We start from the raw sequence: 26,310 nt of genomic DNA, 5'->3' as shown, positions 1-26,310 counted from the left end.
TAACTCTAAACCTTAATTCACAACTTTTTCACAATTAGGTCCTAAAATCAATTTCTATTGAAATTACTTGATAAAATCATCAAAAAACAAAATCAAAGCTTCAAATTCATTTTATTTCATCATAAACAGCCAAAACTTATCATTTATAGCTTTTAATTTTGTTCATAAAATCAAAAACTAATGAATTAAACACTTGGACCTAATTGTAAAAGTCACAAAAACATAAAAATCTCAAAGAAAAGGGTAAGAATTGAACTCACATATGTCAAAGTATGAAAAACCAGCAGCTTCAGACCTCCCATGGCGTTTTTGCTGAAGAAAAATGATGATATCTCTAGATTTTTCAAATTTGTCTTGTTTTATATGTTTAATTTGCAAAATTTCCCATTTTGCCCTTGTTTCTCCTTGTCTTTTTTGCTGATTTTCTTGCCCAACCGTCCAGCCCATACAATTTGGGTCCAATTGTCTTTTAAATCCCTCCTTTTTAATCACTTAAACTATTTAATCACAATTTAATAATTTTTGCACTATTTTCAATTTAGTCCTTTTTAATTAATTGACTAACCAAACGTTAAAATTTTCTAACGAAACTTTAATACTAACTTAATAATACTCCATAAATATTTATAGCTCGGTTTATAAATCCGAGGTCTCGATACCTCGTTTTCAACCAAATTTACCTGATTAATTCTTTTATTAAAAATAATTATTTTAAGTTCGCGCTTGGCCTATAATTATTATTTGTTAAAATTTCTAAACTTACTCGTCAGATTTAGTGATCTCGAATCACTGTTTTCGACACCACTGAAAAATTTGGCTGTTACATATAATCAATTTCGTCTCATTTCAAAAGTGCATTAATATGTTTTAAGCTAGTTTTATAAGTATCCATTTAAAACAATTTTCTTTAAAACGAAGGCGAAATCCGATATTTGGCAATTCGCGAAAAGTGCCCTAACGTGTTGGGTTGCAATTTCGCGTTTGCTCAAAATAATCGAATGTCCCTTCAAGATTTCCCTCATGCCTTTTAAAAGAATTCTTTAAAACGAAGGCGAAATTCGATATTTGGCAATTCGCGGAATAGTGCCCTAACGTGTTGGGTTGCAATTTTGCGTTTGCTTAAAATAATCGAATATCCCTTCAAATTTTCATTCGTATCTTCTAAAAACTATTTAAAACAAACGCAATATTCAGCGTTTGATAATTCGAGAACCATGCCCTAACGTGCTAGGTTGTGATTCCTCGTTTGCTCAAAACGATCGAACATTTCTTTATATTCTCACTCATGTTTAAAAATAATAATACTTAAAAACGAAGACGATGTTCAATGTTTAGCGATTTGAGAATCGAGCCCTATCGTGCTGGGTTGCGCTTTTTCATTTGTCCAAAATAATCGAATATCTCCTCGGAATTTTCCCACGTATTTTATAAAGTAAGGCAATGGTCGATGTTTGGAAATTCGAAGAATCGTACCCTACTGTGCTGGGTTTCGGTTTTCTGTTGGACTGAATAGTTGAGCATCCTTTTGTGATTTTCGAATTATAAATTTTCGGATGTCGAAACAAGAAGATTTTTAGCAACCAACTCGGGTTATTCAAATGTTATTAACAAGAACCACATTTCAAAAACATTTTTGATTTTAGACATAAGGACAATATTTAATCGATTTGGTACCAATTTTGGGCGTAGTGAGGGTGCTAATCCTTCCTCATACGTAACCGACTCCCGAGCCCGTTTTCTCATATTTTCGTAGACCAGAATTGTTATTTTAGTAAACCAAAATGTTTTATTAAAATAACCAAATTCCTAGGTGATCCGATCACACCAAAACAAAATATCAGTGGCGACTCCATATTTTCATTTTTCAAAAAGTCGATTTCACCATTTTTCATTAAAATTAAAATTTTTAAAATCGAGGGATGATTTCGACAAGAATAATTGTAATTAGTGTGGTATTGGGTTTGGAGCTGAGTAGCATGTGCCATGTATTTATGTAATATAAGATATGATTATTACAGTACATGACTTGCTGTGGTTTGTTTACATATTGTCTTAATTAATTAATATGTCATTGCTGCTTTTATGTTTTTTTATTGTTTTTTTAATTTCAGTATTGCTATTGCTATAGCTGCTGCTGCCGCTTAATATTTGATATTTTCATATATAAAACATTTTTACATTAACAAATAATTTTTTATTATTTTAATTTAAATTGAAATGGAATTAAATAAAAAAATTAATTACGAAAATAAGGCATGTTATAGATTATTTACGTAAATAGCATTTTTTTACGGTAAATTTAGGTTTTGCCAATTTGTTAGACAACATCATCCACCCATCAGCATCCATTCATTCTAGATGAAAAAAAACATTTTTTAAGTGGTGGTGCCACATTATTAGACAATACTAAAAAATATTTGCATTTTCTTTAAATCTCGTATAATGCCGAAGAAATAAATCAAATTATAAAAAAAATGAAAATGTTGAGGCTTCGTGAGTCACATTGGGGAGGGTGTCGCCTAACAGTGTGGCAGTACTAAATTTGTTTCTAAACTAATCTTCCAAGTCTCAAAAATAAATTTGTTGTTGTCAGTCAGTTCCAAAACAAAATGAGAGAGAAAAATATATTGAGTTATTAAAGTTAAACGAGAGAAATCTTAAATTTAAAACCATGAAAAAAGTTTCAAACTTGGGTCCATACAGCTATTAGAAATCAAAATCAAAATTAAGAATATTTATTTTTCATTTCAGAAATCGAGATTTTTTATTATTATTTTGACTTCAGAAATCAAAATTGAGTTGATAATGTTAGTTTGTAATTAATTTTTATGTAAATATGTATAATTTCTAGTATTACTATTATGTATAATCATGTGATCATATATTGATAATAATTTGTAGTATGAGATGCAAATTATTGTGTTTGATATAATATTTTATTGCTTTAACATGGTATGATTGGTTTGAATAGAAACTAGTATATTTTTGTAATTTTTAATTTATTTTATAGATTTATTATAGAAGATGATTAACAAATGCTGCATCTATGTCCATCTTAATGGGATAAATTGTACTATGGAAGTTGGTTATATATTTGAATCATGCAATCAAATAGGACTGATGTTTAAGATGAGAATGAGTTGCCATCCCAGAGAAAAGGAGTAAGGAAATTTGATACAAGGTTGTGATATAAGAGAGTAAAAAAGAGATGGGAAAATAGCTAAAACATTAGGTGTAAGGAATGGAATCCCAAAGTAGAAGCTGGCAGAAGGGATCCATGTTTATTGTCATTCTTGGTTAAGCTGTTATAGTGCTTGTCGGAACATTTCTAAATATTTATAGTGTTGTAATAGCTATAAATGAATGAATATAATTAATTAAAAAATTATAACTATTTAAATAATATTATTTGAATAGAAGCTCAGGCATTTCTCATGTAAATTAAATACACAGTCAAGAGAAAAGTGTGTATACTTTGCTAATGGTTCCCGACACCCAAAGCACTTACTATCATCTTCAAGTTCTTCATCTTGAAGGGCAACATGCTCAAGCACTTTCAAATTATTCTCAGCAATATTAAATGTAAACAAAGCACATTTAACATGAAAGTCAAACTCGCAAGAGCAGTGATAAACAAACTCATTACCGTATTTACCGCAAAATTTGCAATCGTACCCTCCAGAATAAGGTGCATCTTGCATAAGAAGAAGAGGATGATCAGGATGAAAAGGGTGATTAAGCTCCAAAGGTGCCTCAGCACATACCTTGTGAAGGTAAAACCCCACACAATCCTCGGCACAGCTAAAACATGGAATTGACACCTTCTCGCCACATCTTGAGCACTTAGCTACATTCAGCAGCTGATCTTCATTCACGAAAAGAAGCAGGGGATGTTGGTGGCCATAATTGTTAGACCCCACCATTTTTGCTTCCCCGAGCAATATAAATAAAGGAAAAGCTTGATTTTGGGAGCAAAGTGTCAATGGGAAAACAATAATACAAGTGAAGACAGCTAATGATTCAGGAAGTGGCAGAGGCAGAGGGTCGCTTAGAGTTTGCTGCCCCCAAAACATAAAGAGTAGGGCACACATAAACAAGTGGGCTCCCATAACCCACGGCCCGATATTTAACAATTTCATGTTTTCCGATTCTAAGATTTGAATTTCTTTTCCAACTTAAAACATGCTTCCCTTACATTTCAACTTCAAATAGGAAACCTAGTTTGGATAATAAATACAATCAGCATTACTCTGTGTTCCCCGCCAAAGAAAAGTGGTGGTTCTGGAGTATAGTCACCACAACGCCACCTTAGTCCTCCCAATCTGAAGAAGTGAGCTTGTTATGATGGACAATGAAGTTGCATTTAGTATATTCGACAGCCAAATCTAAACAGGGCTCACCACACTTACTGCAGTTTGGATAGTAATAGATCTCCTTCACAACAGTGACAGGGAGCTCATGAATGTCATGTGCTTCAGTGATACTCCCGAGTTTGAGAAATGGAAGTGTTCACCAACGACCAAGGATAAAGGTAGAAATTTTTTTTTAGAGGGACTGAAATTAAATTTATTTTGTAACGATAGTAAAAATACAATTTCACTATTTAAATACCCTGTATCTTTATAATTTTTAAATAATTAAATTAAATTTTTATTATTTTTAGGGGATTAAAGTGTAATTTCACTTTTATTAATTTAAAATTTTAAAAAATTTGAAGGAACTAAACATAAATTTTTCTATTTTAGGAGACCCTTGCCAACACTACGTCCCTGCCAAGGAGATACATTCACTGGGGGAGTAATGAGAAACTACCCTGGGAAATGGATTGTGGGGTTTAACCACTTCTTGAAAAAATGCTTTGTCTTTAATGCCGAGTTATGGGGTATTTTGAATAGTCTTATCCTATTAAAAGAACAAAGTTGGAGAGAATTTTGATTCATACAGATAATCTCGAGGTGTTCCACGTAATAAAAAGGGACTCTTCAGCTAGTTCAATCTCCACACTAGTTAGGCAAATCCAAAAGCTACTACGACATAGAGAGTTTTGGGCGGTTAAAAACATCTTAATCGAAGCTAATTGTGTTGCTAACAGGATTTTCAAAATGGTCTCTGTTGATATGACGAGAGTTAATGTGTTGACAACATTAATTTCTATGAAATTATTAGAAGACATTGATAATGACAAAGCTAATGATTTTTTTTGATATTGTAACTGTTGCTAAAGTTGTTTTGTTTTTTGTTTCAGCAAAAAAATATTACAGATTGAAGTCAATTTGATTCAATTACAGTTTTAACCCAAACCACACAAGTTTCAACCCAATCAATTGGCTAAATTACATTATTTCAACTTACAATTGAAATGCCAATTAAAAGCCTCTACCTATCAAGCATCCATATTCAAAGCCATATGGTTTCATACATTTCCAGTGAACGAGATAGTTGCACTCTGGTTCTGCATATTCAAGAGCGAGCTCTTCACAGGGTTCTCTACATTTAGTGCATCCAGGGTAGTAATTTATCTTCTTCACAAATGGGAGAGGGTGCGGATGATCCCTTTCTTTACAGATTCACCGAGAACACATTTCACATGGGCAGATGTGTCGCAAATTGTGCAATGATAAAACCAGCTCTTCGGATCTCTTTTTCGCTCACAAATGTCACAGTAATAATGTTCTAAATAATCATTTATCTCGTGATAACTGAGTGCAAGAAGATACTCATCACATTTGTGTCTAGCTCTAATTGGTAGTAGCATATAGTTAGGATCTACAGAATAATTGCAATCCTTGCAGTTGAATGCCACTTTTATATCCTCACCACAAGCACAACACTGCCCGTTAAAATCATAATAGAAAAGAAGGGGATGATCATGTCCTGGACATGTTAGAGCATCAGGACGAAGTGTCGCACAACGAAGGCAAACATACCCTCCACATTCGTTACATTTGTAGGCAAAGCCATTAGAAAGGAAACAACAAATTTCACATTTGAAAATGTTGTCTGAAGTCAAGACAAGGGCTTCTAATTGGCATCCATGATGCCAAACAGGCTTCATCTTTATGAAGAAAGAATTGACACTGAAAGCAATAGTAGAATGCAGCCGAGATTAGCAACATGCACCCATCACAACATTTATCACCATGCTCCTTGATTTTGTCACTTAAGGTTAAGTAGTGATTATGCTTGAAATGCTCTATTATTGTGGCTTCTCCTGCATCATTCCTCTCTACAACATTAGTGATGGAGTTCAAAGATATATCAAGAGACTTTTCATCTTCATTTTCATCTCCAAATTTTCAAACGTTCCAGTAATAGAAGAAGACAAAGTTTGTTCGTTAATCATTGCAGAGGTACTATTGTCGCGGTCATTTTATTGTTATATCCTGAGAGATAGACGACAAACAATTCTTTAAGAAAATTGTGAAAATAGACCTCAAAATTTAATAAAACTCAATTCGCTTAATTGTTTTTCCAAATTTGATGTTTTAAATAGATATAAATATTTATTTAATTTATTTTGTTTAGATCTATTGTTTTTTACATAGATATAAATATTTATTTATAAAATTTATTCGTTAACGTGTGCTTTGTGTTTTGTCCTACATATTTTTTATACAAATAAAAGTACTCGTGAAGCATTGTAATTATCTCATTCATCGAAAAATGATAATAATTTAACCAAACGATTATCATATTAGGTTGGTTACATGTAGGCATTGCATGTTGATTTTAAACGGGTTTCTTGAGAAAAAGATTGTACGGTCAAAATTTATTGACTAAATATCCTTTTCAAGTTTTCAGCCTCACAATACAAACGGTATACGCAATCAAACTAAAATGGAAACTTAAAAGGTAAAATTTTGATTTTAGTCCCTATCTTCTAATCAAATATGAGATTTATTTTTCATATTTTAATTTATCATAATATAGTCATCTATATTTTATAAGGTCATTAGTTAATCTAATAGTAATAGTTAACCATTTTTATTAAAATATTGATGAGGATTTTTTTAGAAAATATTTATTCCAATTCATCCTTCAACGTGATTTTTTTTAAGGGATATTTTTCAGAAAAAATAAATCTTCATTTTAATTAGAATAGTTAGGTTAAATTCTGCTAGAATGATTAAAAATAATAATATTTTTTATTATTTTGTGGAAATAATAAACTAATATTGCATTACACATTTGATAATATGTTTGTCACATAAACTTTAGAAAATATCATAATTTAGCAAATACCATTTTGATTAGGATTGAAATTTCAAAGTTCAAACAGAACAAAATACTACAGAGACCAATAGTATAAAATTTGACAGAATAGTTAACTATTTCAACTAACTAATAAGATTACAAAGATTAAATTATACCAAATTAAAATACATAGACTAATTTTCAAATTTGAAAATAATAGAAGGACCAAAACCATAATTTGGCCAATTTTAGACCTACTTGATAATAGAAGAAAGCTCAGCTTATTTCAGTACGTGATCTTCACCATAGAGAAAAAAAAAAAAAGCACCAAGCAAAACAACAATGGCGGATGGTAATGAGAAATGCAGTGGTGAGCAATAAAAAGGTGATATTCAAGGATTATGTTCCTGGGTTTCCAAAAGAATCAGACATGATGCTCACCGTCGACGAGAATCTAAAACTGAATGTCGCCGGTGATTCCAAAGACATTCTCGTGAAGAATCTTTACTTATCATGTGATTCTTATATACGACTTTTGATGACAAACCGAAGTTCAGAAATCCTCCGTCCATACACTCCAGGCTCTATAAGTTACAGATTTAGTCTTTATTCTTTCATTTTATTCTAATAGCATGTAAATTTGTTAATTATTTCGTTTTGGTCGTTCAACTTTAAAAAGTTATAAAATGGTCATTGAATTATTTCAAAATTTTTAATTTAAGTCACTTAGCGGTGCGAGCAGATAAGATCATACATTATAAAATGGACAGAATTAATTAGTTTGGATTCAATAATAATCAACGAATTGTATTGAAACTGTGATTTGCAATCTGAAAATAAGCAACAACATTGATCTCCTAGGGGTAGGTGACGATGATGCCATAAAATAAAAATAAAAACCTGGGAAAATGTTTTTAACATAACATCCTAGGATTTGACTTATTTTAAAGGACCGTCAAATGTTTAAAATATGGTAACCTCCATTAACCAAAAACTCTATTGATTCCTTTGCACTGCAACCACATGCGGTAAAATCCTACGATATAAAACATCTCCAACAATCTCCGATCCGATGGTGTACTGTTAATCTAATTTTGGTAACAACTTTGCATCCACTTTGCCCCGATTTCGTTCGCTGAAGTGTACGTTGGAAAAAAATGTAATTTTTAGAAACTTTAAGGTATATTCTAGATTGGTAAAGGTAGAGAGTTGAATCATAAAATTATGGTTTTATATTCTACTACATGATACATTTACAACAATATATTATATGCTCAAAATGCTTGAGTGGCGAATGAGAAATTTATGCTTAAAGTAAACTATTTGTGAATTATGTTGAGAAAAATGAAAAATATTAGTCTCACATTGATTGGAAATCAAATGTGGAGCTTGTATATATATGTAAATCAACTTAGTGCTCTCCCTTGTGCATAGCGGGGGTGCGAATCCAAATTCAATGAGGTTGGGTTTGTACTTCACAATGCGAAATATTTGGGCCTGTAGATATTTTAGTCTAATATATAATTTATTTTTTTCTCAATAGATATTATATAGAACCTATTTTAAAAGGACAAATATCTCTATTTGATTTGATTCCAATCAAATTGATTTAAAGGCTCATTTAATGTAGATTTATATCTTTAGAATTCATTAAAGACACAACGAATTTATTTCACTCTCAAAATTCTTTCTTTTTCTCTCTAAATTTTTAAATGTTTCGGTGATAGAAGAAAGCAAGGTTTGTTAATTGATCACTGCAGAGATGCTACTGCTTTTTGATGATATTATTGTTGTATCTTGAGAGACAGTTGACCAATATTTTTCTAAGTACCATAAGAGCGGCTGAATCTGTCTTTAAGAAAATTATGAAAATAAACTTCAACATCTAATAAAACTCGATTTTCTTAATAATTTACCCAAACGATTATCACGTTGGTTGCTTACGTGGAGGCATTGGAGCCCTATATTGATTTTAAATGAAGTTTCTTGAAAAAGAAATTCTACGGTCCAAATTTAAATATCCTTTTCAAGTTTTCAGCCTCACAATACAAACAGTAAATTTAAAAGGTAAAATTTTGATTTTAGTCCCTATCTTATAATCAAATATGAGATTTAGCTTTCATGTTTTAATTTATCATAATGTAGTCATATATATTTATAATATCATTAGTTAATCTAATACTTAACCATTTTTATTAAAATATTGATGAGGGTTTTTCTAAAAAAATATTTATTCCAATTCATTCTTCAACATGATTTTTTTCGAGGAATATTTTTAAGAAAAAATCAAATCCGCATTTTAATTAGAACAGTTAGGTTAAATTCTGCTTGAAGGATTAAAAATAACAATATTTTTTTTTATTTTGTGCAAACAACAAACTGACATAGCATTACACATTTGATAATATATTTGCCACATAAGCTTTAGAAAATATCATAATTTAGCAAATACCATTTTGATTAGTTATTGAAATTTCAAAATTCAAACTGTACGCAGAGACCAATAGTATAAAATTTGACAGAATAGTTAACTATTTCAACTAACTAATAAGATTAAAAAGATTAAATTATATCAAATTAAAATATATAGACTAGTTTTCAAATTTGAAAATAATAGAAGGACCGAAACCATAATTTGACCACTTTAAGACCTACTTTATAACAGACTAGAAGCTCAGCTTATAACAGACTAGAAAAAAAAACCAAAACACAAAGCAAAACAACAATGGCGGATGGTAGTGAGAAAAATGCAGTGGTGAGCAACAGAAAGGTGATATTCAAGGATTATGTTTTCGGGTTTCCAAAAGAATCAGACATGGTGGTCACTGTCGACAAGAATCTAAAACTGAAGGTTGCCAGTGATTCTAAAGACATTCTCGTGAAGAATCTTTACTTATCATGTGATCCTTATATGCGACTTTTGATGACGAACCGAAGTTCAGAAATCTTCGGTCCATACACTCCGGGCACTGTAAGTTACAAATTCAGTCTTTGTTCTTTTATTTTATTCTAGTAGTACGTAAAAATTACAAAATGGTGTGCGAACAGAGAAGGTTATACATTAGCAGTGACTTGAATGAAAGTTTTTGAATAGTATAGTGACTATTTCATAACTTTTTAAAATTGAGTAACTAAAGCAAAAATTTACCAATAATTTAATTACCTTTGATGTAGTTTACCCTTTTGAGTATTTATAACAAGGCCGGTAGCTAAAGTCCTTGCCTCTAAAAATGGAAAATTTCTCTTTAGACCCTTCTAAAATTAGAATAAAAAACTAAATTCATAATTTATGTATGGTTGATGGATTAATGACAGAATTTTACTTTTTTATTTTTTTGATTAATGGTGTAGTTATTTGCAGCCAATAACTGGGTTTGGAGTGAGTAAAGTTATTGATTCAAGAAACCCAGAATTCAAGGAAGGAGATTTGGTTTGGGGCATAACAGGATGGGAATGTTGGGAAGAAACCGAACAACCGAAACAAAGCGAAAGCACAACCGGTGTTCTTTCTCTCCTTATAACTCCTGTAAAAATTATGGCAAGCACAATAGCACAAGATATGTTCTCTAGCAACCTTAATCAACCACAAATCAACTAATGCAACCACAACAAAAATAAATAGAGACACCGATATTTTTACGTGGAAAACCCCTTTAAATCAAGGGTAAAAAACCACGGGACTTTAGAGTCCGATAAAGAGCTCTACTATCATCAAATGTTCTACTACAAGATCACAATATCAAGCCTACAACAAGCATTCAACTCCGACAAGGCTAACAATATGTAATCTTTAGCAAAAGAGAGAAAAATGAGAGAACATCACCAAAAACGTAGCTGCTGAAAAATGGGTATTTCCGACGCTACAAGACTCGGATGAAAAATCCGACCGTACAAAGTCAAGAACACCTTATCGCCTAGCTGCTGTCCAAAAATCAGCTCAATCGAACCACAGATGAACCTTCGATCGAAGAGTTGATCACTGCTGCACCAAACTTGAAAAACTGAAATTTTCTTCCCTCTTTCTCTCTGTTTTAATTTGAGATTTTTTTTTTTTTTGCTCTCTACCAAATTTTCTGCCCAATACCCGTTAAAAACCCCATAATGGCTTTTGACAAAACATTATGGCAGAAACTATGGGTTTCCCACATAGTGGGACCCATACCCAACAAATCTCCCCCTCCAACTATGTGGGGAATGCCTCCATGCCGGAGGTCAAACAACATGCTTCAAACTTTCCTCTTGGTAAGGCCTTCGTCAACATATCAGCACCATTATCATTAGTGTGTATCTTCTCAAGCTTTAACAGCTTAGCTTCAAGAACATCTCGTATCCAATGGTACCTCACATCAATATGCTTAGATCTAGCATGAAAAGTTGAGTTCTTACCAAGATGAATAGCACTCTGGCTATCACAGTACAGGACATACTTCTTCTGAGTAAAACCAAGCTCATGCACAAACTTCTTCATCCAAAGCATCTCCTTACACGCTTCGGTTGCTGCAATGAACTCTGATTCGGTGGTGGACAATGCAACACACTTTTGCAGTCTCGATTGCCATGCCACAGCTCCCCCTGCATAAGTGATTAAGTAACCTGAAGTAGATCTCCTCGAGTCAATGTCTCCGGCCATGTCTGAATCTGTATACCCAACAAGAACAGGTTTCTCATTGCCGAAACAAAGTTTCATGTTGGAAGTGCCACGAAGATATCTCATAATCCACTTCACTGCATTCCAATGCTCTCTGCCTGGATTAGAAAGAAACCGACTAACTGTACCAACGGCATAAGCCAAGTCTGGTCTCGTGCAAACCATTGCGTACATCAAACTACCCACGGCTGAAGAGTAAGGAATTTTCTGCATCTCTTCCTTCTCCTTTTCTGTGGAAGGACTATGCTTAACACTCAATCTAAAGTGCATAGCAAATGGAGTATTCACCGCTTTAGCTTTGTCCATACTAAACCTTTGAAGTACTTTCTCAATGTACCTCTCTTGTGATAACCATAATTTCTTGGCCTTTCTATCACGTGTCAGTCTTATGCCAAGAATTTGCTTTGCTGGCCCCAAATCCTTCATTGCAAAGGATTTACTCAACTCTTGTTTCAACTTCTCAATTCTAGAAGCATTCTGACCAACAATAAGCATATCATCAACATAGAGCAAAAGAATAATAAAATCATCACCAGAGAATCTCTTAACAAACACACAATGATCAGAAGTAGTCTTCTTGTAGCCTTGCTCCCCCATAACAGACTCAAACTTCTTGTACCATTGCCTTGGAGCTTGCTTCAAACCATACAAGCTCTTCTTCAATCTGCACACATAGTCCTCTTTCCCTTGTGCAACAAAACCCTCTGGCTGCTCCATGTAAAGCTCTTCTTCCAAGTCACCATGAAGAAAAGCAGTTTTCACATCCATTTGTTCAACCTCTAGGTCATAACAAGCTGCCAAACTCAGTATAGTTCTGATAGAGGACATCTTCACAACCGGAGAAAATATTTCTTCAAAATCAACCCCCTTTTTCTGAGTATAACCCTTGACGACCAATCTAGCTTTGTATCGTGGAGATGAAGACTTCTCTTCTTGCTTCAACCTGTAAACCCACCGATTCTTCAAAGCTCTTTTGCCCTTAGGCAGTTTCACCAATTCAAAAGTATGGTTCTCATGCAATGATTGAAGTTCGCCTTTCATCGCTTCAACCCACTGATCTTTGCATTCACTCTCCATAGCCTCTTCATAACATTCAAGTTCTCCCCCGTCAGTCAAAAGAACATATTCATCAGGAGAATACCTGACAGAAGATCGTCGATCTCTAAAAGACCTTCGAAGTGGAACTGCTGGTGGAGCTATAGGTGCTTGTTGTTGATCATTCACAACATCATCTATGGGAGTATCAAAGTCACCTATAGTCTGATGGTCACCACTAACATCACCATGCACATCATCCTGGATAGGATCTGGTGAAGAGTCTAGGGGAACCGGATTTACATCGATCAAGTCACCACTACCTTGTGAATCCACTTTCTCCGTCTTATCAATGTCATCAATGGTCTGATCCTCAATGAAGACAACATCTCTGCTTCTCACGAGTTTCTTCTGAACTGGATCATAGAGTCTATAACCAAACTCACCATCTAGACCATAACCAATAAAAATGCATTGTCGAGCCTTGGCATCCAACTTGGATCTTTCATCCTTTGGAACATGAACAAATGCTTTACAACCGAACACACGTAGGTGATCATATGACACGTCTTTACCAAACCAAACTCTATCTGGCACATCACCTTTCAAAGGAACACTAGGAGACAGATTTATCACATGTGTCACTGTATTCAAAGCTTCAGCCCAAAACGATCTTGGTAACTTTGCATCTGACAACAAACATCTGACTCTCTCAATCAATGTTCGGTTCATTCTTTCAGCTAACCCATTTAACTGTAGAGTCTTTGGTGGTGTTCTCTGATGTCTGATTCCCTGTCGCAGACAATACTCATGAAACGACCCTGTGTACTCGCCACCATTATCAGTACGAATGCACTTCAACTTCTTCCCAGTTTCCCTTTCAACTGATGCTTGAAACTGTTTAAACACCTCAAAGACTTGATTTTTAGACTTCAAAGTGTAAACCCATAGCTTTCTTGAACAATCATCAATGAAAGTCACAAAGTAAAGTGCACCACCATGTGATCTTACTTTTATCGGACCACAAACATCTGAATGGACCAACTCTAGCAACTCTGATTTCCTATGAGGAGGATGGCTTCTAAATGAAACTCTTTTCTGCTTTCCTGCTAGACAATGAGCACAATTCTTCAGTGTAGCATTCTTTAAACCCGAAAGTTGATTCTTCTTCGCTAAACAACTAAGCCCCTTCTCACTCATGTGACTGAGTCGTTTATGCCACAACTCAGTTGAGTTGTCATTCAGTGTCACATTCACCGTCTCTCGAGAAGTCAAAGCTTGCATCAAGTACAAATTTGAGCTCTTCTTTCCTCGAGCCACAACCAAGGAGCCTTTAGTCAGCTTCCACTGCCCTTCACTGAAGGTGTTACAGAATCCCTCATCATCAAGTTTTCCTACACAAATCAAATTCAAACAGACATCCGGTGCATGTCTGACATCCTTGAGAGTTAACTTTGTTCCATTGTTACTTACCAAGCTAACATCTCCCATACCAATAACCGAAACCAAACCATCATTACCCATCTTCAATACCCCAAAATCACCAGGAGTATAAGATGTGAAGAATTCCTTCCTCGACGTGACATGAAGTGATGCACCAGTATCAATCACCCAACTAGTCTCGTCGCATGCTAGGTTGACCAAATTCTGATCACAAATAACTAACAAATCTTCACGAGTAACAGTAGCAACACGCTCGAATTTTTCATCGTCATTCCGGTCGTGTTTATCACCACCACTTTTGTTCTCTTTCTTCCACTTGAAGCAATATTTCTTGATATGGCCTTTCTTACCACAATGATGACACTCAAGATTCTTGTATCTCGATCTTGACTTGCTTCGGCTTTTATCTCTACCCTTTCCATCTTTGTCTCTGTTTCTCCCCCTGTTCTCGATAACCAACACCTCGGACTGTGATGTAGAACCCTGAGATCTTCTTCTAACCTCTTCATTCAACACACCACTCTTAGCCAAATCCAAAGTAATAATACCCTGTGGGGCAGAATTAATGAGTGAGACTCGAAAGGTCTCCCAAGAGTCTGGTAGAGTAGCAAGCAACCAAAGTCCTAAAATCTCGTCATCAAATTTGACACCCATACCAAGCAACTGATTCATCATACTCTGAAATTCACTAACATGGTCAGCTATAGACATTCCTTCTTTATATTTCAGCGCCATCATTTTCTTCAGCAAAAATAACTTGTTATTGCCCGACCTCGAAGCATACAAGCTTTCAAGCTTCTCCCACAATGTTCGAGCATGTGTCTCCTGATCAATGTGATTGTAAACATTTTCTTCAACAAATTGCCGAATAAAGCCACACACTTGTTGATGCTCAAATTCCCATTCTTCATCACTTTTCGAATCGGGTTTTTGAGTAGTAAAGACCGGAAGATGCAAAGCCTTCACAAACAACAAGTCCTTCATTTTATTCCGCCAAAGTTGATAATTTGTGCCATTCAACATAATCATCTTGCTCGTATTAATTTCCATAATTATCTGACACAATAACCAAGCTCTGGTACCAGTTTGTTGGGAAGAAACCGAACAACCGAAACAAAGCGAAAGCACAACCGGTGTTCTTTCTCTCCTTATAACTCCTGTAAAAATTATGGCAAGCACAATAGCACAAGATATGTTCTCTAGCAACCTTAATCAACCACAAATCAACTAATGCAACCACAACAAAAATAAATAGAGACACCGATATTTTTACGTGGAAAACCCCTTTAAATCAAGGGTAAAAAACCACGGGACTTTAGAGTCCGATAAAGAGCTCTACTATCATCAAATGTTCTACTACAAGATCACAATATCAAGCCTACAACAAGCATTCAACTCCGACAAGGCTAACAATATGTAATCTTTAGCAAAAGAGAGAAAAATGAGAGAACATCACCAAAAACGTAGCTGCTGAAAAATGGGTATTTCCGACGCTACAAGACTCGGATGAAAAATCCGACCGTACAAAGTCAAGAACACCTTATCGCCTAGCTGCTGTCCAAAAATCAGCTCAATCGAACCACAGATGAACCTTCGATCGAAGAGTTGATCACTGCTGCACCAAACTTGAAAAACTGAAATTTTCTTCTCTCTTTCTCTCTGTTTTAATTTGAGATTTTTTTTTTTTTTTGCTCTCTATCAAATTTTCTGCCCAATACCCGTTAAAAACCCCATAATGGCTTTTGACAAAACATTATGGCAGAAACTATGGGTTTCCCACATAGTGGGACCCATACCCAACAGGGAAGAGTATTCACTGCTGAAATCAAGTGAAGGGCTCTTTAAAATTCATCATACTGATATACCCCCTTTCCTACTATGCTGGAATTCTTGGTAATTTCTTGAAATTATGGTTTCGTTTCCTTTTTCTTTTTATATTATAATTTTGGGACTTAGTCCCTATATTGGACACAATTCATATTTTTATGGGTAAACTACACTAATAGTCATCCAACTATTAATAAATTTCTTTTTTGATTTTCCAACTATGAAAAATTACAAAATGGTCATCCAACTATTCAACTATTAGTAAATTTCTATTTTTACAAAATAATTAATTAAGAAAATTATAATAATAGAAGGATCAAATTATATCAAATTAAAATATAATGAATAAATCTGAAATTTTAACAGGGATGCCTGGTTTGACTGCATATGGAGGATTCTATGAGGTTTGTGCACCAAAGAAAGGGGAATATGTGTTTGTGTCAGCTGCATCTGGTGCTGTCGGACAGCTTGTTGGCCAATTTGCAAAGCTAATGGGTTGCTATGTTGTTGGCAGTGCTGGGACTCAAGACAAGGTTATAAATTCCTTTTAATTTAAAAAATATCGCATCAATGAATTTAACATAATTTGGACTTGAGATTTTAAATTTAAAGAGTTGATGAATTAATTTTTTTTAAAAAATAATAATAATAAAAGGCCTAAATTTTAAATATAAAAAAAATGCAGGGACTTGAAGCATATTTTAACCAATTATATATGTAAGTCTGTGGATGATAAATATGGGTAATAACTCTTTAAAAAACATGATGGCATGATGATCTAGGGTATTCATCGTCTTAGATGTGGTTTGGGTATGAGTCGCACTAGTTGCCTTTATTGTTTTACCCTGTTATTGTAATTCATAAAAAAAAATCTTAATAATTTTTTTAGAGTATATTCAATTTTATTCTTTGGATAATATTATTTTTTTATCAAAGAATAAAGGGTTTACAAATATCCTGTAGAGCTATAATAAAATATTAAAGAAATAGATATTTACAAAAAAGAGACATCTCAATTTTTTAAGGCTTTGTGAAATAAAAAAATTTGCAATACACTAAAATCTCACCCATAAATTTATCTTTTTTTATATATGCTTCCTTTCATATGAGTATAGCATCACAATTCTTAGTCTTAAACAAACTCGAACTCATGCCTTCTTTCATTGATAATAATGCCCATAACAATTGAGCTTAGACTCAATCAACTATTTTTACTTTTTAAAATGCTTGTTTATGTGTCAATTAAAGAAAATATCCAAATATACAAAATTTCCATGCTATCATATGCCCTATCTATTTTATTTATCATTATATTTTGTATATTTAAAAAACTAATTTTCATTTGTTTTGAAAAAAACAAGGTTGAATTATTGAAGAATAAATTTGGGTTTGATGATGCTTTCAACTACAAGGAAGAGCCTGATTTGAATGCAGCTTTGAAAAGGTCAGTATATATGTGTAGTGATTATTTATCCCATATGTGTTTGAGTTAATAGGAAATGATCCAACTGTTTTAGTGTTAATTGCATTGGACACCCTCAATTTATAGATTCAATTTTGAATTGACCTCTAAACTCCAAAACGTTCTAATGGGATTCTCAAAATATTGTTTCAATTAGGACTTTCTGCTAATCTAGCGGTTAGTTTTAGCATTAAATGTATCTTGGATCTAATAGTTAATTTTGGGGGTTAATTAAAATTTTTATAATTTTTAAGGGGTCTAATGAGATTTTTTTTTAAAAAAATTGAGAGTTCGATAAAAATTTCAAAAATTTTGAGAGGCTTAATGAGAATTTTAGAAAATTTTAAGAAACTTAATTAAAATTTTTAAAAAATTTTACAAACTTATTAAAATTTTCTAATTTTTTTCTGGGTTGGGCGCAATGGCCCCCAGAACACTCTTGTTTAAATCCAAGCTAATATTTAATGTTAAAGTCAACTACTAAAGTGGTAGAAAGATTTTGTTGAAATGATATTTTAATTTGAGGATTCGATTAAAATGTTTTGAAGCTTATGAATAGATTTAAAATTTGATCCATAGTTGAGGTACATTTGAACTCCTATGATTATTGGCTTGGTGACTAATGATTGTTCATCCTAGATTCCACCTGGGTTCGAACCTTCAAGAGTGCAGTGTTAGGCTTTTTTAGGCAATTCCTTTTGGATGTAGTTTGTGAAAAAAAAGTTCGATAGACAACGAAAAATTACATGAATACATATGAAAAGGAAAAATAATTGACAAGATTCAAATACAAAAACTCTCAAACCATATTAGATTGGGTGATTGATTATCTCAATACATTAAACTAACAAAAAAATCACTTCTATAGAGACTTTATCAATTGGATAGTTTGGATCAGGTCAATTTAGGTTTACACATTTTAGACTATTTCGATTTAGGTCAAGTTAATGTTTGGATATTTCGGATTCAAGTTGTTTAGTTGGACATGTTTGAATTATCAACTTTCTTTTTGATCCAATAGAATCAAATTTTATATGAGTTCAAGTTGATTGAATCAACTTTTTGAATTTAGGTATTTTCCCGAAGGCATCGACATCTACTTTGAGAACGTCGAGGGTAAAATGTTGGATGCTGTGATTCTCAACATGAGAGTCCATGGTCGCATCGCCGTCTGTGGAATGATATCACAATACAACCGTGATCAACCTGAAGGGGTACACAATCTAATGTCGATTGTTTACAAGAGGGTTCGAATTGAAGGATTCGCGGTATTCGATTACTATCCACAATATTCGAAGTTCTTGGACTTTATATTGCCTTACATTAGAGAAGGGAAGGTCAAGTATGTGGAAGATATTGTTGAAGGTTTGGAGAATGGTCCTGCCGCTTTAATCGGTCTCTTTAGTGGTTGCAATGTGGGCAAACAAGTGATTGTAATTGCCCCGCAATGATTTTAATAAAGGTTTGTATTTGATACATTGATAATATATAATTTGATACAATGAATTATATTTAAACGCATTATCAATAAATTGATTCAAAATATGAATTTATATTAAGTTTTCTTGTTTGTATCTTCCATATCCATTTTGTAATTCATGTTCGGGGTCAAAACTCAAATTTTATTAAGTTACTTACGTGTAGGCATGAAGTTTTTTGAAAAGGAAAGATTGTTTGGTCGAAATTTATTGGACTTAAATATCCCTTCTAACTTTTCAACCTCACAATAAAGACACAATACGCAATCAAATTAAAATAGAAATTTAAAGGTAAAATTTTGATTTTAGTCCCTCTCTTATAATCAAATATGAGATTTAGTTTTTATATTTTAATTATCATAATGTAGTCATCTATATTTATAACGTCATTAGTAAATCTAATAGTTAAAATATATAACCCTTCTTATTAAAATATTGGTGAGGATTTTTCAAAAAAAAAGTATTTACTCAAATTCTTCCATCAACATGGATTTTTTATTTCTTTTTTTTTCAAGGGATATTTTTTAGAAAAAATCAAATCCGCATTTTAATTAGAACAATTAGGTTAGATTCTGCTAGAAGGATTAAAAATAAAAAGATTTTTTTTATTTTGTGTAAATAACAAACTGATATGGCATTTTGATTAGGATTGTGTATACCATCTTGATTAAGATTGAAATTTCAAAATTCAAACAGTACGAAAGTATAAAGACCAATAGTATAAAATTTGACAAAATAGTTAACTATTTCATAAGATTACAAAGATTAAATTATACCAAATTAAAATACATAGACTATATAATTTTCAAATTTGAAAATAATAGAACGACCAAAATCATAATTTGACCACTTTCAGACCTACTTTATAATAGAACAGAAGCTCGGCTTATTTCAGAATGTGAAATTCACCATAGAGAAAAAAAAAAGCACCAAGCAAAACAACAATGGCGGATGGTAGTGAGAAAAATGCAGTGGTGAGCAACAAAAAGGTGATATTCAAGGATTATGTTTCTGGGTTTCCAAAAGAATCAAACATGGTGGTCACCATTGACGAGAATCTAAAATTGAAGGTCACCGATGATTCTAAAAATATTCTCGTGAAGAATCATTACTTATCATGTGATCCTTATATGCGACTTTTGATGAAGAACCAAAGTACAGAAATCTTCGATCCATACACTCCTGGCGCTATAAGTTACGGATTCAGTCTTTATTCTTTTATTTTATTTTAGTAGTATGTAAATTCATTAATTATTAGTAGGTTTACGTTTTGGCTATTTAACTTTAAAAAATTATAAAATAGTCATTAAACTATTCAAAAATTTTTGTTCAAGTCCTTAGGCTGTGTGAATAGAGAAGGCCATACATTAGCAAGTTTAATAGCACAGTGACTTAAATGAAAACATTTAAATAGTTTAGTAACCATTTCATAACTTTTTAAAATTGAGTGACTAAAGCAAAAACTTACCGATAATTTAATGACCTAATATGTAGTTTACCCTTTTGAGTATTTGTAACAAGGCCGGTAGGTAGAGGTCTTGCCTCTAAAAATGGAAAATTCCTCTTTAGACCCTTCTAAAATTAGAATAAAAAACTAAATTCATAATTTATGTATTGTTGATGGATTAATGACAGAATTTTACTTTTTATTTTTTTATTTATTAATGGTGTAATTATTTGCAGCCAATAACTGGGTTAGGAGTAAGTAAAGTTATTGATTCAAGAAACCCAGAATTGAAGGAAGGAGATTTGTTTTGGGGTATAACAGGATGGGAAGAGTATTCATTGCTGAAATCAAGTGAAGGGCTCTTTAAAATTCACCATACTGATATACCCCTTTCCTATTATACTAGAATTCTTGGGAATTTCTTGAAATTATGGTTTCGTTTCCTTTTTTTCTTTTTTGTATTATAATTTGGGAATTAGTCCCTATATTAGGCATAATTTCATCATCTCTTATTTTTATGGGTAAACTAAACTAGTGGTGAGTAAATTTCATTTTTAGTTGTCCAACTATGAAAAGTTACAAATGATCATCCAACTATTCAACTATTAGTAAATTTCTATTTTTACAAAATGATTAACTGATAAAATTGTAATAATAAAAGGATCAAATTATATCAAATTAAAATATAATGAGTAAATCTCAAATTTTAACAGGGATGCCTGGTTTGACTGCATACGGAGGATTCTATGAGGTGTGTGCACCAAAGAAAGGGGAATATGTGTTTGTGTCAGCTGCATCTGGTGCTGTTGGACAGCTTGTTGGCCAATTTGCAAAGCTAATGGGTTGCTATGTTGTTGGCAGTGCTGGGACTCAAGACAAGGTTATAAATTCCTTTTAATTTAGAAAATATCACATCAATGAATTTAAGAGAAAAAATATTAATCATGTTAGCAATTGGACTTGAGTTTTTAAATTTAAAGAGTTGACAGAATTAATTTTTAAAAAAAAGAATAAAAGGACTAAATTCTAAATATAAAAAAGTGCAGGGACTTGAAGCATATTTTAACCAATTATATATATAAGTATGTGGATGATAAATATGGGTAATAACTCTTTTAAAAACATTAATATTGGAACCCTATGTAACAGCCTAATGGTCATGGTTGTTCACCACCTTAGGTGCGGCTTAAGTTCAAGTCATAATAATTACTTTTGTTGTTCGAACCTTAATAATATTTTTTTAATAGTATAATCAATTTTATTCTTTGGATAATATTATTTTTATCAAAGGATAAGGGGTTCACAAGTATCCTATAGAGCTATAGTAAAATATTAAAGAAATAGATATTTACAAAAAAGGGACATTAATTTTTTAAGGCTGCTTGTGGAATAAAAAATATATATTGCAATATACCAAATACTCAACCATAAATTAATCTTGCGCTTTAGTGCACTTGAACCCATATCCTCTTGTACCGGCAATATTGTCGTTGCCAACTGAGAAAAGACTCAATCAACTAAAATTTTTTTCTATTAATCCCATTATAGGTTTTGATCATATCTGCTATTTTTTTATACAATGCCTAGAACTACCCATAGCCCCTCCCCAACCCATAAATAGGAGAATAATGTGTCTCTGCGCAGTCAAACTCACGTCCTCCTGCATTGATAACAATACCCATATCAATCGAACTAAGACTCAATCAACTGTTTTTACTTTTTAAAATGCTTGTTTATGTTTCAATTAAAGAAAATATCCATAAATGCAAATTTTCCATGCTATCATATATCCTATTTATTTTATACATCATTATATTTTGTATATTTAAAAAACTAACTTTCATTTGTTTTGAAAAAAAAACAAGGTTGAATTATTGAAGAATAAATTTGGGTTTGATGATGCTTTCAACTACAAGGAAGAGCCTGATTTGAATGCAGCTGTGAAAAGGTCAGTATATATGTGTAGTGATTATTTATCCCATATGTGTTTAAGTTAATAGGAAATGATCCAATTGTTTTAGTGTTAATTGCATTCGACATCGGTTCAATTTTGAATTGATCTCTAAACTCCAAAATTTTCTAATAGAATTCTCAAAATATTGTTTCAATCAAGACTTTCTACTAATCTAGCTGTTAGTTTTAGCATTAAATGTATCTTAGACCTAATAGTTAGTTTTGGGGGTTAATTAAAATTTTTATAGATTTTGAGGGGTCTAATGAGAATTTTCTTAAAAAATTGAGAGTTCAAATACATAATTTCAAAAATTTTGAGAGACTTAATGAGAATTTTAAAAAATTTGAACAAACTTAATTAAAATTTTAAAAATTTTAACTTTCAAAACTTTTTACAAGCTTATTAAAATTTTCAAAATTTTTTCTGGGTTGGGGCGATGGCCCCCACCACACTCTTGATCAGATCCAAGTTAATATTTAATGTTAAATTCGACTACTAAAGTGGAAGAATGATCTTGTTGAAATAATATTTTAATTTGAAGATTCGATTAAAAATATTTTGAAGCTTATGAATAAATTTAAAATTTGATTCATAGTTAAACTAGGTTTGAACTCCTATGATTGGCTTGATGACTAATGACTGTTCATCCTAGAACCCACCTGGGTTCAAACCTCCAAGAGTGCAGTGGTAGGCTTTTTTGGGCATTTCCCTTTAGATGTAATTTGTGAAAAACAAGTTCTATGGACAACAAAGGATTACATGAATACATATATAAAAAAGGAAAAATGATTGACAAGATTCAAATATAAAAACTCTCAAACCATGTTAGGTTGGGTGATTGATTATCTCAATACATTAAACTAACTAAAAAATCACTTTTATAGAGACTTTGTCAATTGGATAATTTGGATCAGGTCAATTTGGGTTTACACATTTTAGATTATTTCGATTTAGGTCAAGTTAATGTTTGGATATTTCGGATTCAAGTTGTTTAGTTGGACATGTTTGAATTGTTGACTTTCTTTTATGATCCAATAGAATCAAATTTTATATGAGTTCAAGTTGATTGAATCGACTTTTTGAATTTAGGTATTTTCCCGAAGGCATCGACATCTACTTCGAGAACATCGGGGGTAAAATGTTGGATGCTGTGCTTCTCAACATGAGAGTCCGTGGTCGAATCGCCGTTTGCGGGATGATCTCACAATACAACTGTGATCAACCTGAAGGGGTACACAATCTAATGTCGATTGTTTACAAGAGGGTCCGAATTGAAGGATTCGCGGTAGCCGATTACTATCCACAGTATTCGAAGTTCTTGGACTTTATATTGCCTTACATTAGAGAAGGGAAGATAAAGTATGTGGAAGACATTGTTGAAGGTTTGGAGAATGGCCCCACCGCTTTAATCGGACTCTTCAATGGTCGCAATGTGGGCAAACAAGTGGTTGTAGTTGCCTCGCAATGATTTTAATAAAGGTTTTGGTTACAATGTAGGCAAACAAGTGGTTGTTGGTTGTAGTTGCCCCGCAATGATTTTAATAAAGGTTTTGGTTGCAACGTAGGCAACAAGTGGTTGTAGTTGCCCCGCAAAGATTTTAATAAAATTTTGTGTTTGATACATTAACAATATATAAATTGATATAGTGAACTGTATTTAGACGCATTATATATCAATAAATTGTTTCATAATATATGAATTTATGTTAGTTGTTTTTAGCATTTTCTATATCCATATTACTATCCACGTTTGGGGTTTGGGGTTTGTGGCTACCCTTTCTAATAATATTATTTTCAAAACTCGAACTTGCATTCTCTTCTTAGGATTGCATTATGTCTTACCATTGCAGAAATAAATTTATGTTAGTATATCAAATATAATTCATTTTAATAAATAGTGTTCCAGATTCGACAGGGTATTGGATGAAGTAAAGCTGGTAGCAGGTTTGAATTTGCGAGGTTCGCAACAATGGAGCAGGCTCGAAATGTTGTGAATAGATTGTATGGTGCTTGGCACTTTAAGTTTAAGCTTAGAGCGAATATGACAAAGTTTAAGCCGAGAAAAGAGTTTAGAGAAGAAAGGATAGGGATACTAAGAGAAGCTGATGTTGTTATTGGAGTTTACACCCAGAGGGAAAGTAGTAAACCGAATGGGGATAAAGGTGGAGAGGATGGATCGTCCGTGGAAAAAGGAACAGATGACGGCTCCATTACTGGAGTCATTGATGATGAAATGCTACACAGGCTTGAACGTTGCTTGGTTGGATGGCGTCACGAGTATTATTTTCTGAACAAATAACGAAGAAAGGTTTCTCTGGGTTTAGGATTTACAGAATCTCAGGATCCATTGTGCTTGTAGAGTTCAATGATTTGGAAGGGTACCAGATGATTCAAAATGAGAGGCGGGATGCTCTGGATCAATGTTTGAAAGAAGAGACATTTGGTCTGAGAAAGTGTTGGCTTGACAGTAGAAGGATATGGGTTTCATGTAAAGGAACTCTTGTTCAAACTATGGCAAAGAGGTGGGGTGAGTTCAATGAAGGTTACAGAGGATGAATTGGTTGCTACGTCTAAAGGTCAATGTTGCTGTTATGATCAATCGTCCTCATCTGGGTCCGAGAGCAACTTGAGGCGGAGCAGAGGATCCAGTAGTGAGGAAGCGGAAGAGGTTCAGTCCAAGTTGGGCGACTATAGCATTGGAATTTGGAACAAGGTGGTGGCTATGGACAGCTGTAAAGTGTTGTCGGAATTTTCAGGGAACGATGTTGTCAAAGGATGGTGGTTGGATTTTCAGTGGGAAGCTTGGAATGATCAATTTCATAGTAAGACCCAACTCTAATATGAGCAACATCTGATATAAAAAAAAATGGAGCATAATGAAAAAAAAAAAAAACAGAAAAAAGTTCGTACTATCGAGTGAAGAAGGGAGCAGTAATTGTCTGCCTAGAGAAGGCTTCATTGCGGCGTTAGAGCATTGTAATTATCGCATTACTTATCATGATCCTTATATGCGACTTTCGATGAAGAACCAATGTTGAAATTTTCAGTTCATAGGTGCTATAAGTTGCGGATTCAGTCTTTATTCTTTTATTTTATTTTAGTAGTATATAAATTCGTTAATTATTAGTTTTTATCTAATCACTGAGTGGTGTGAACAGCGAAAATCATATATTAACAAGTTTAATAGCACAGTGACTTAAATGAAAGCTTTTGAATAGTTCAGTGACCATTTCATAACTTTTAAAAATTAAATGACTAAAGAAAAAACTTACCAATAATTTAATGGCCTAATATGTAGTTTACCTTTTTGAGTATTTGTAATAAGGCCGGTAGGCAGAGGCCTTGCCTCTAAAAATGGAAAATTCCTCTTTAGACCCTTCTAAAATTAGAATAAAAAATTAAATTCATAATTTATGTATGGTGACAAGATTCAAATACATGAATACATATAAAAAGGAAAAGTGATTGACAAGATTCAAATACAAAAACTCTCAAACCATGTTAGATTGGGTAATTGATTATCTCAATACATTTAACTAACTAAAAAATCACTTCTATAGAGACTTTGTCAATTCGATAGTTTGGATCAGGTCAATTTAGGTTTACACATTTTAGACTATTTCGATTTAGGTCAAGTTAATGTTTAGATATTTCGGATTCAAGTTGTTTAGTTGGACATGTTTGAATTGTCGACTTTCTTTTATGATCCAATAGAATCAAATTTTATATGAGTTCAAGTTGTTTGAATCGACTTTTTGAATACAGGTGTTTTCTCGAAGGCATTGACATCTACTTCGAGAACTCAGGGGTAAAATGTTGGAT

The 26,310-nt window shown here is 32.9% G+C and overlaps 2 protein-coding genes across 3 annotated transcripts; both read left to right on the top strand.

The window, feature by feature from the left end:
- Nucleotides 1-9,895: 9,895 nt before the first annotated feature.
- Nucleotides 9,896-19,168, top strand: LOC107935948 (NADP-dependent alkenal double bond reductase P2). Its single transcript, XM_041087612.1, has 5 exons — nt 9,896-10,165; nt 10,556-10,694; nt 16,514-16,680; nt 17,509-17,591; nt 18,682-19,168. The coding sequence occupies exons 1-5, from the start codon at nt 9,920-9,922 to the stop codon at nt 19,058-19,060; spliced, it is 1,014 nt and encodes a 337-aa protein (XP_040943546.1). The 5' UTR covers nt 9,896-9,919; the 3' UTR covers nt 19,061-19,168.
- Nucleotides 19,169-19,980: 812 nt separating this feature from the next.
- LOC107935930 (2-alkenal reductase (NADP(+)-dependent)) lies at nt 19,981-25,541 on the top strand. Of its 2 annotated transcripts, XM_041087604.1 has the most exons (5): nt 19,992-20,293; nt 20,787-20,972; nt 21,248-21,414; nt 22,400-22,482; nt 23,578-25,541. In XM_041087604.1, the coding sequence occupies exons 1-5, from the start codon at nt 20,032-20,034 to the stop codon at nt 23,954-23,956; spliced, it is 1,077 nt and encodes a 358-aa protein (XP_040943538.1). In that variant the 5' UTR covers nt 19,992-20,031; the 3' UTR covers nt 23,957-25,541. The 2 variants fall into 2 exon arrangements, with proteins under 2 accessions (XP_040943534.1, XP_040943538.1); XM_041087600.1 differs by lacking the exon at nt 20,787-20,972 and having other exon boundaries at nt 19,981-20,281.
- The last annotated feature ends 769 nt before the right edge of the window (nt 25,542-26,310 follow it).

This window comes from Gossypium hirsutum, chromosome A02, assembly GCF_007990345.1.
Source record: "Gossypium hirsutum isolate 1008001.06 chromosome A02, Gossypium_hirsutum_v2.1, whole genome shotgun sequence".
NCBI classification, from domain to species: Eukaryota; Viridiplantae; Streptophyta; class Magnoliopsida; order Malvales; family Malvaceae; genus Gossypium; species Gossypium hirsutum.
This window is presented reverse-complemented; position numbering and strand designations above follow the sequence as displayed.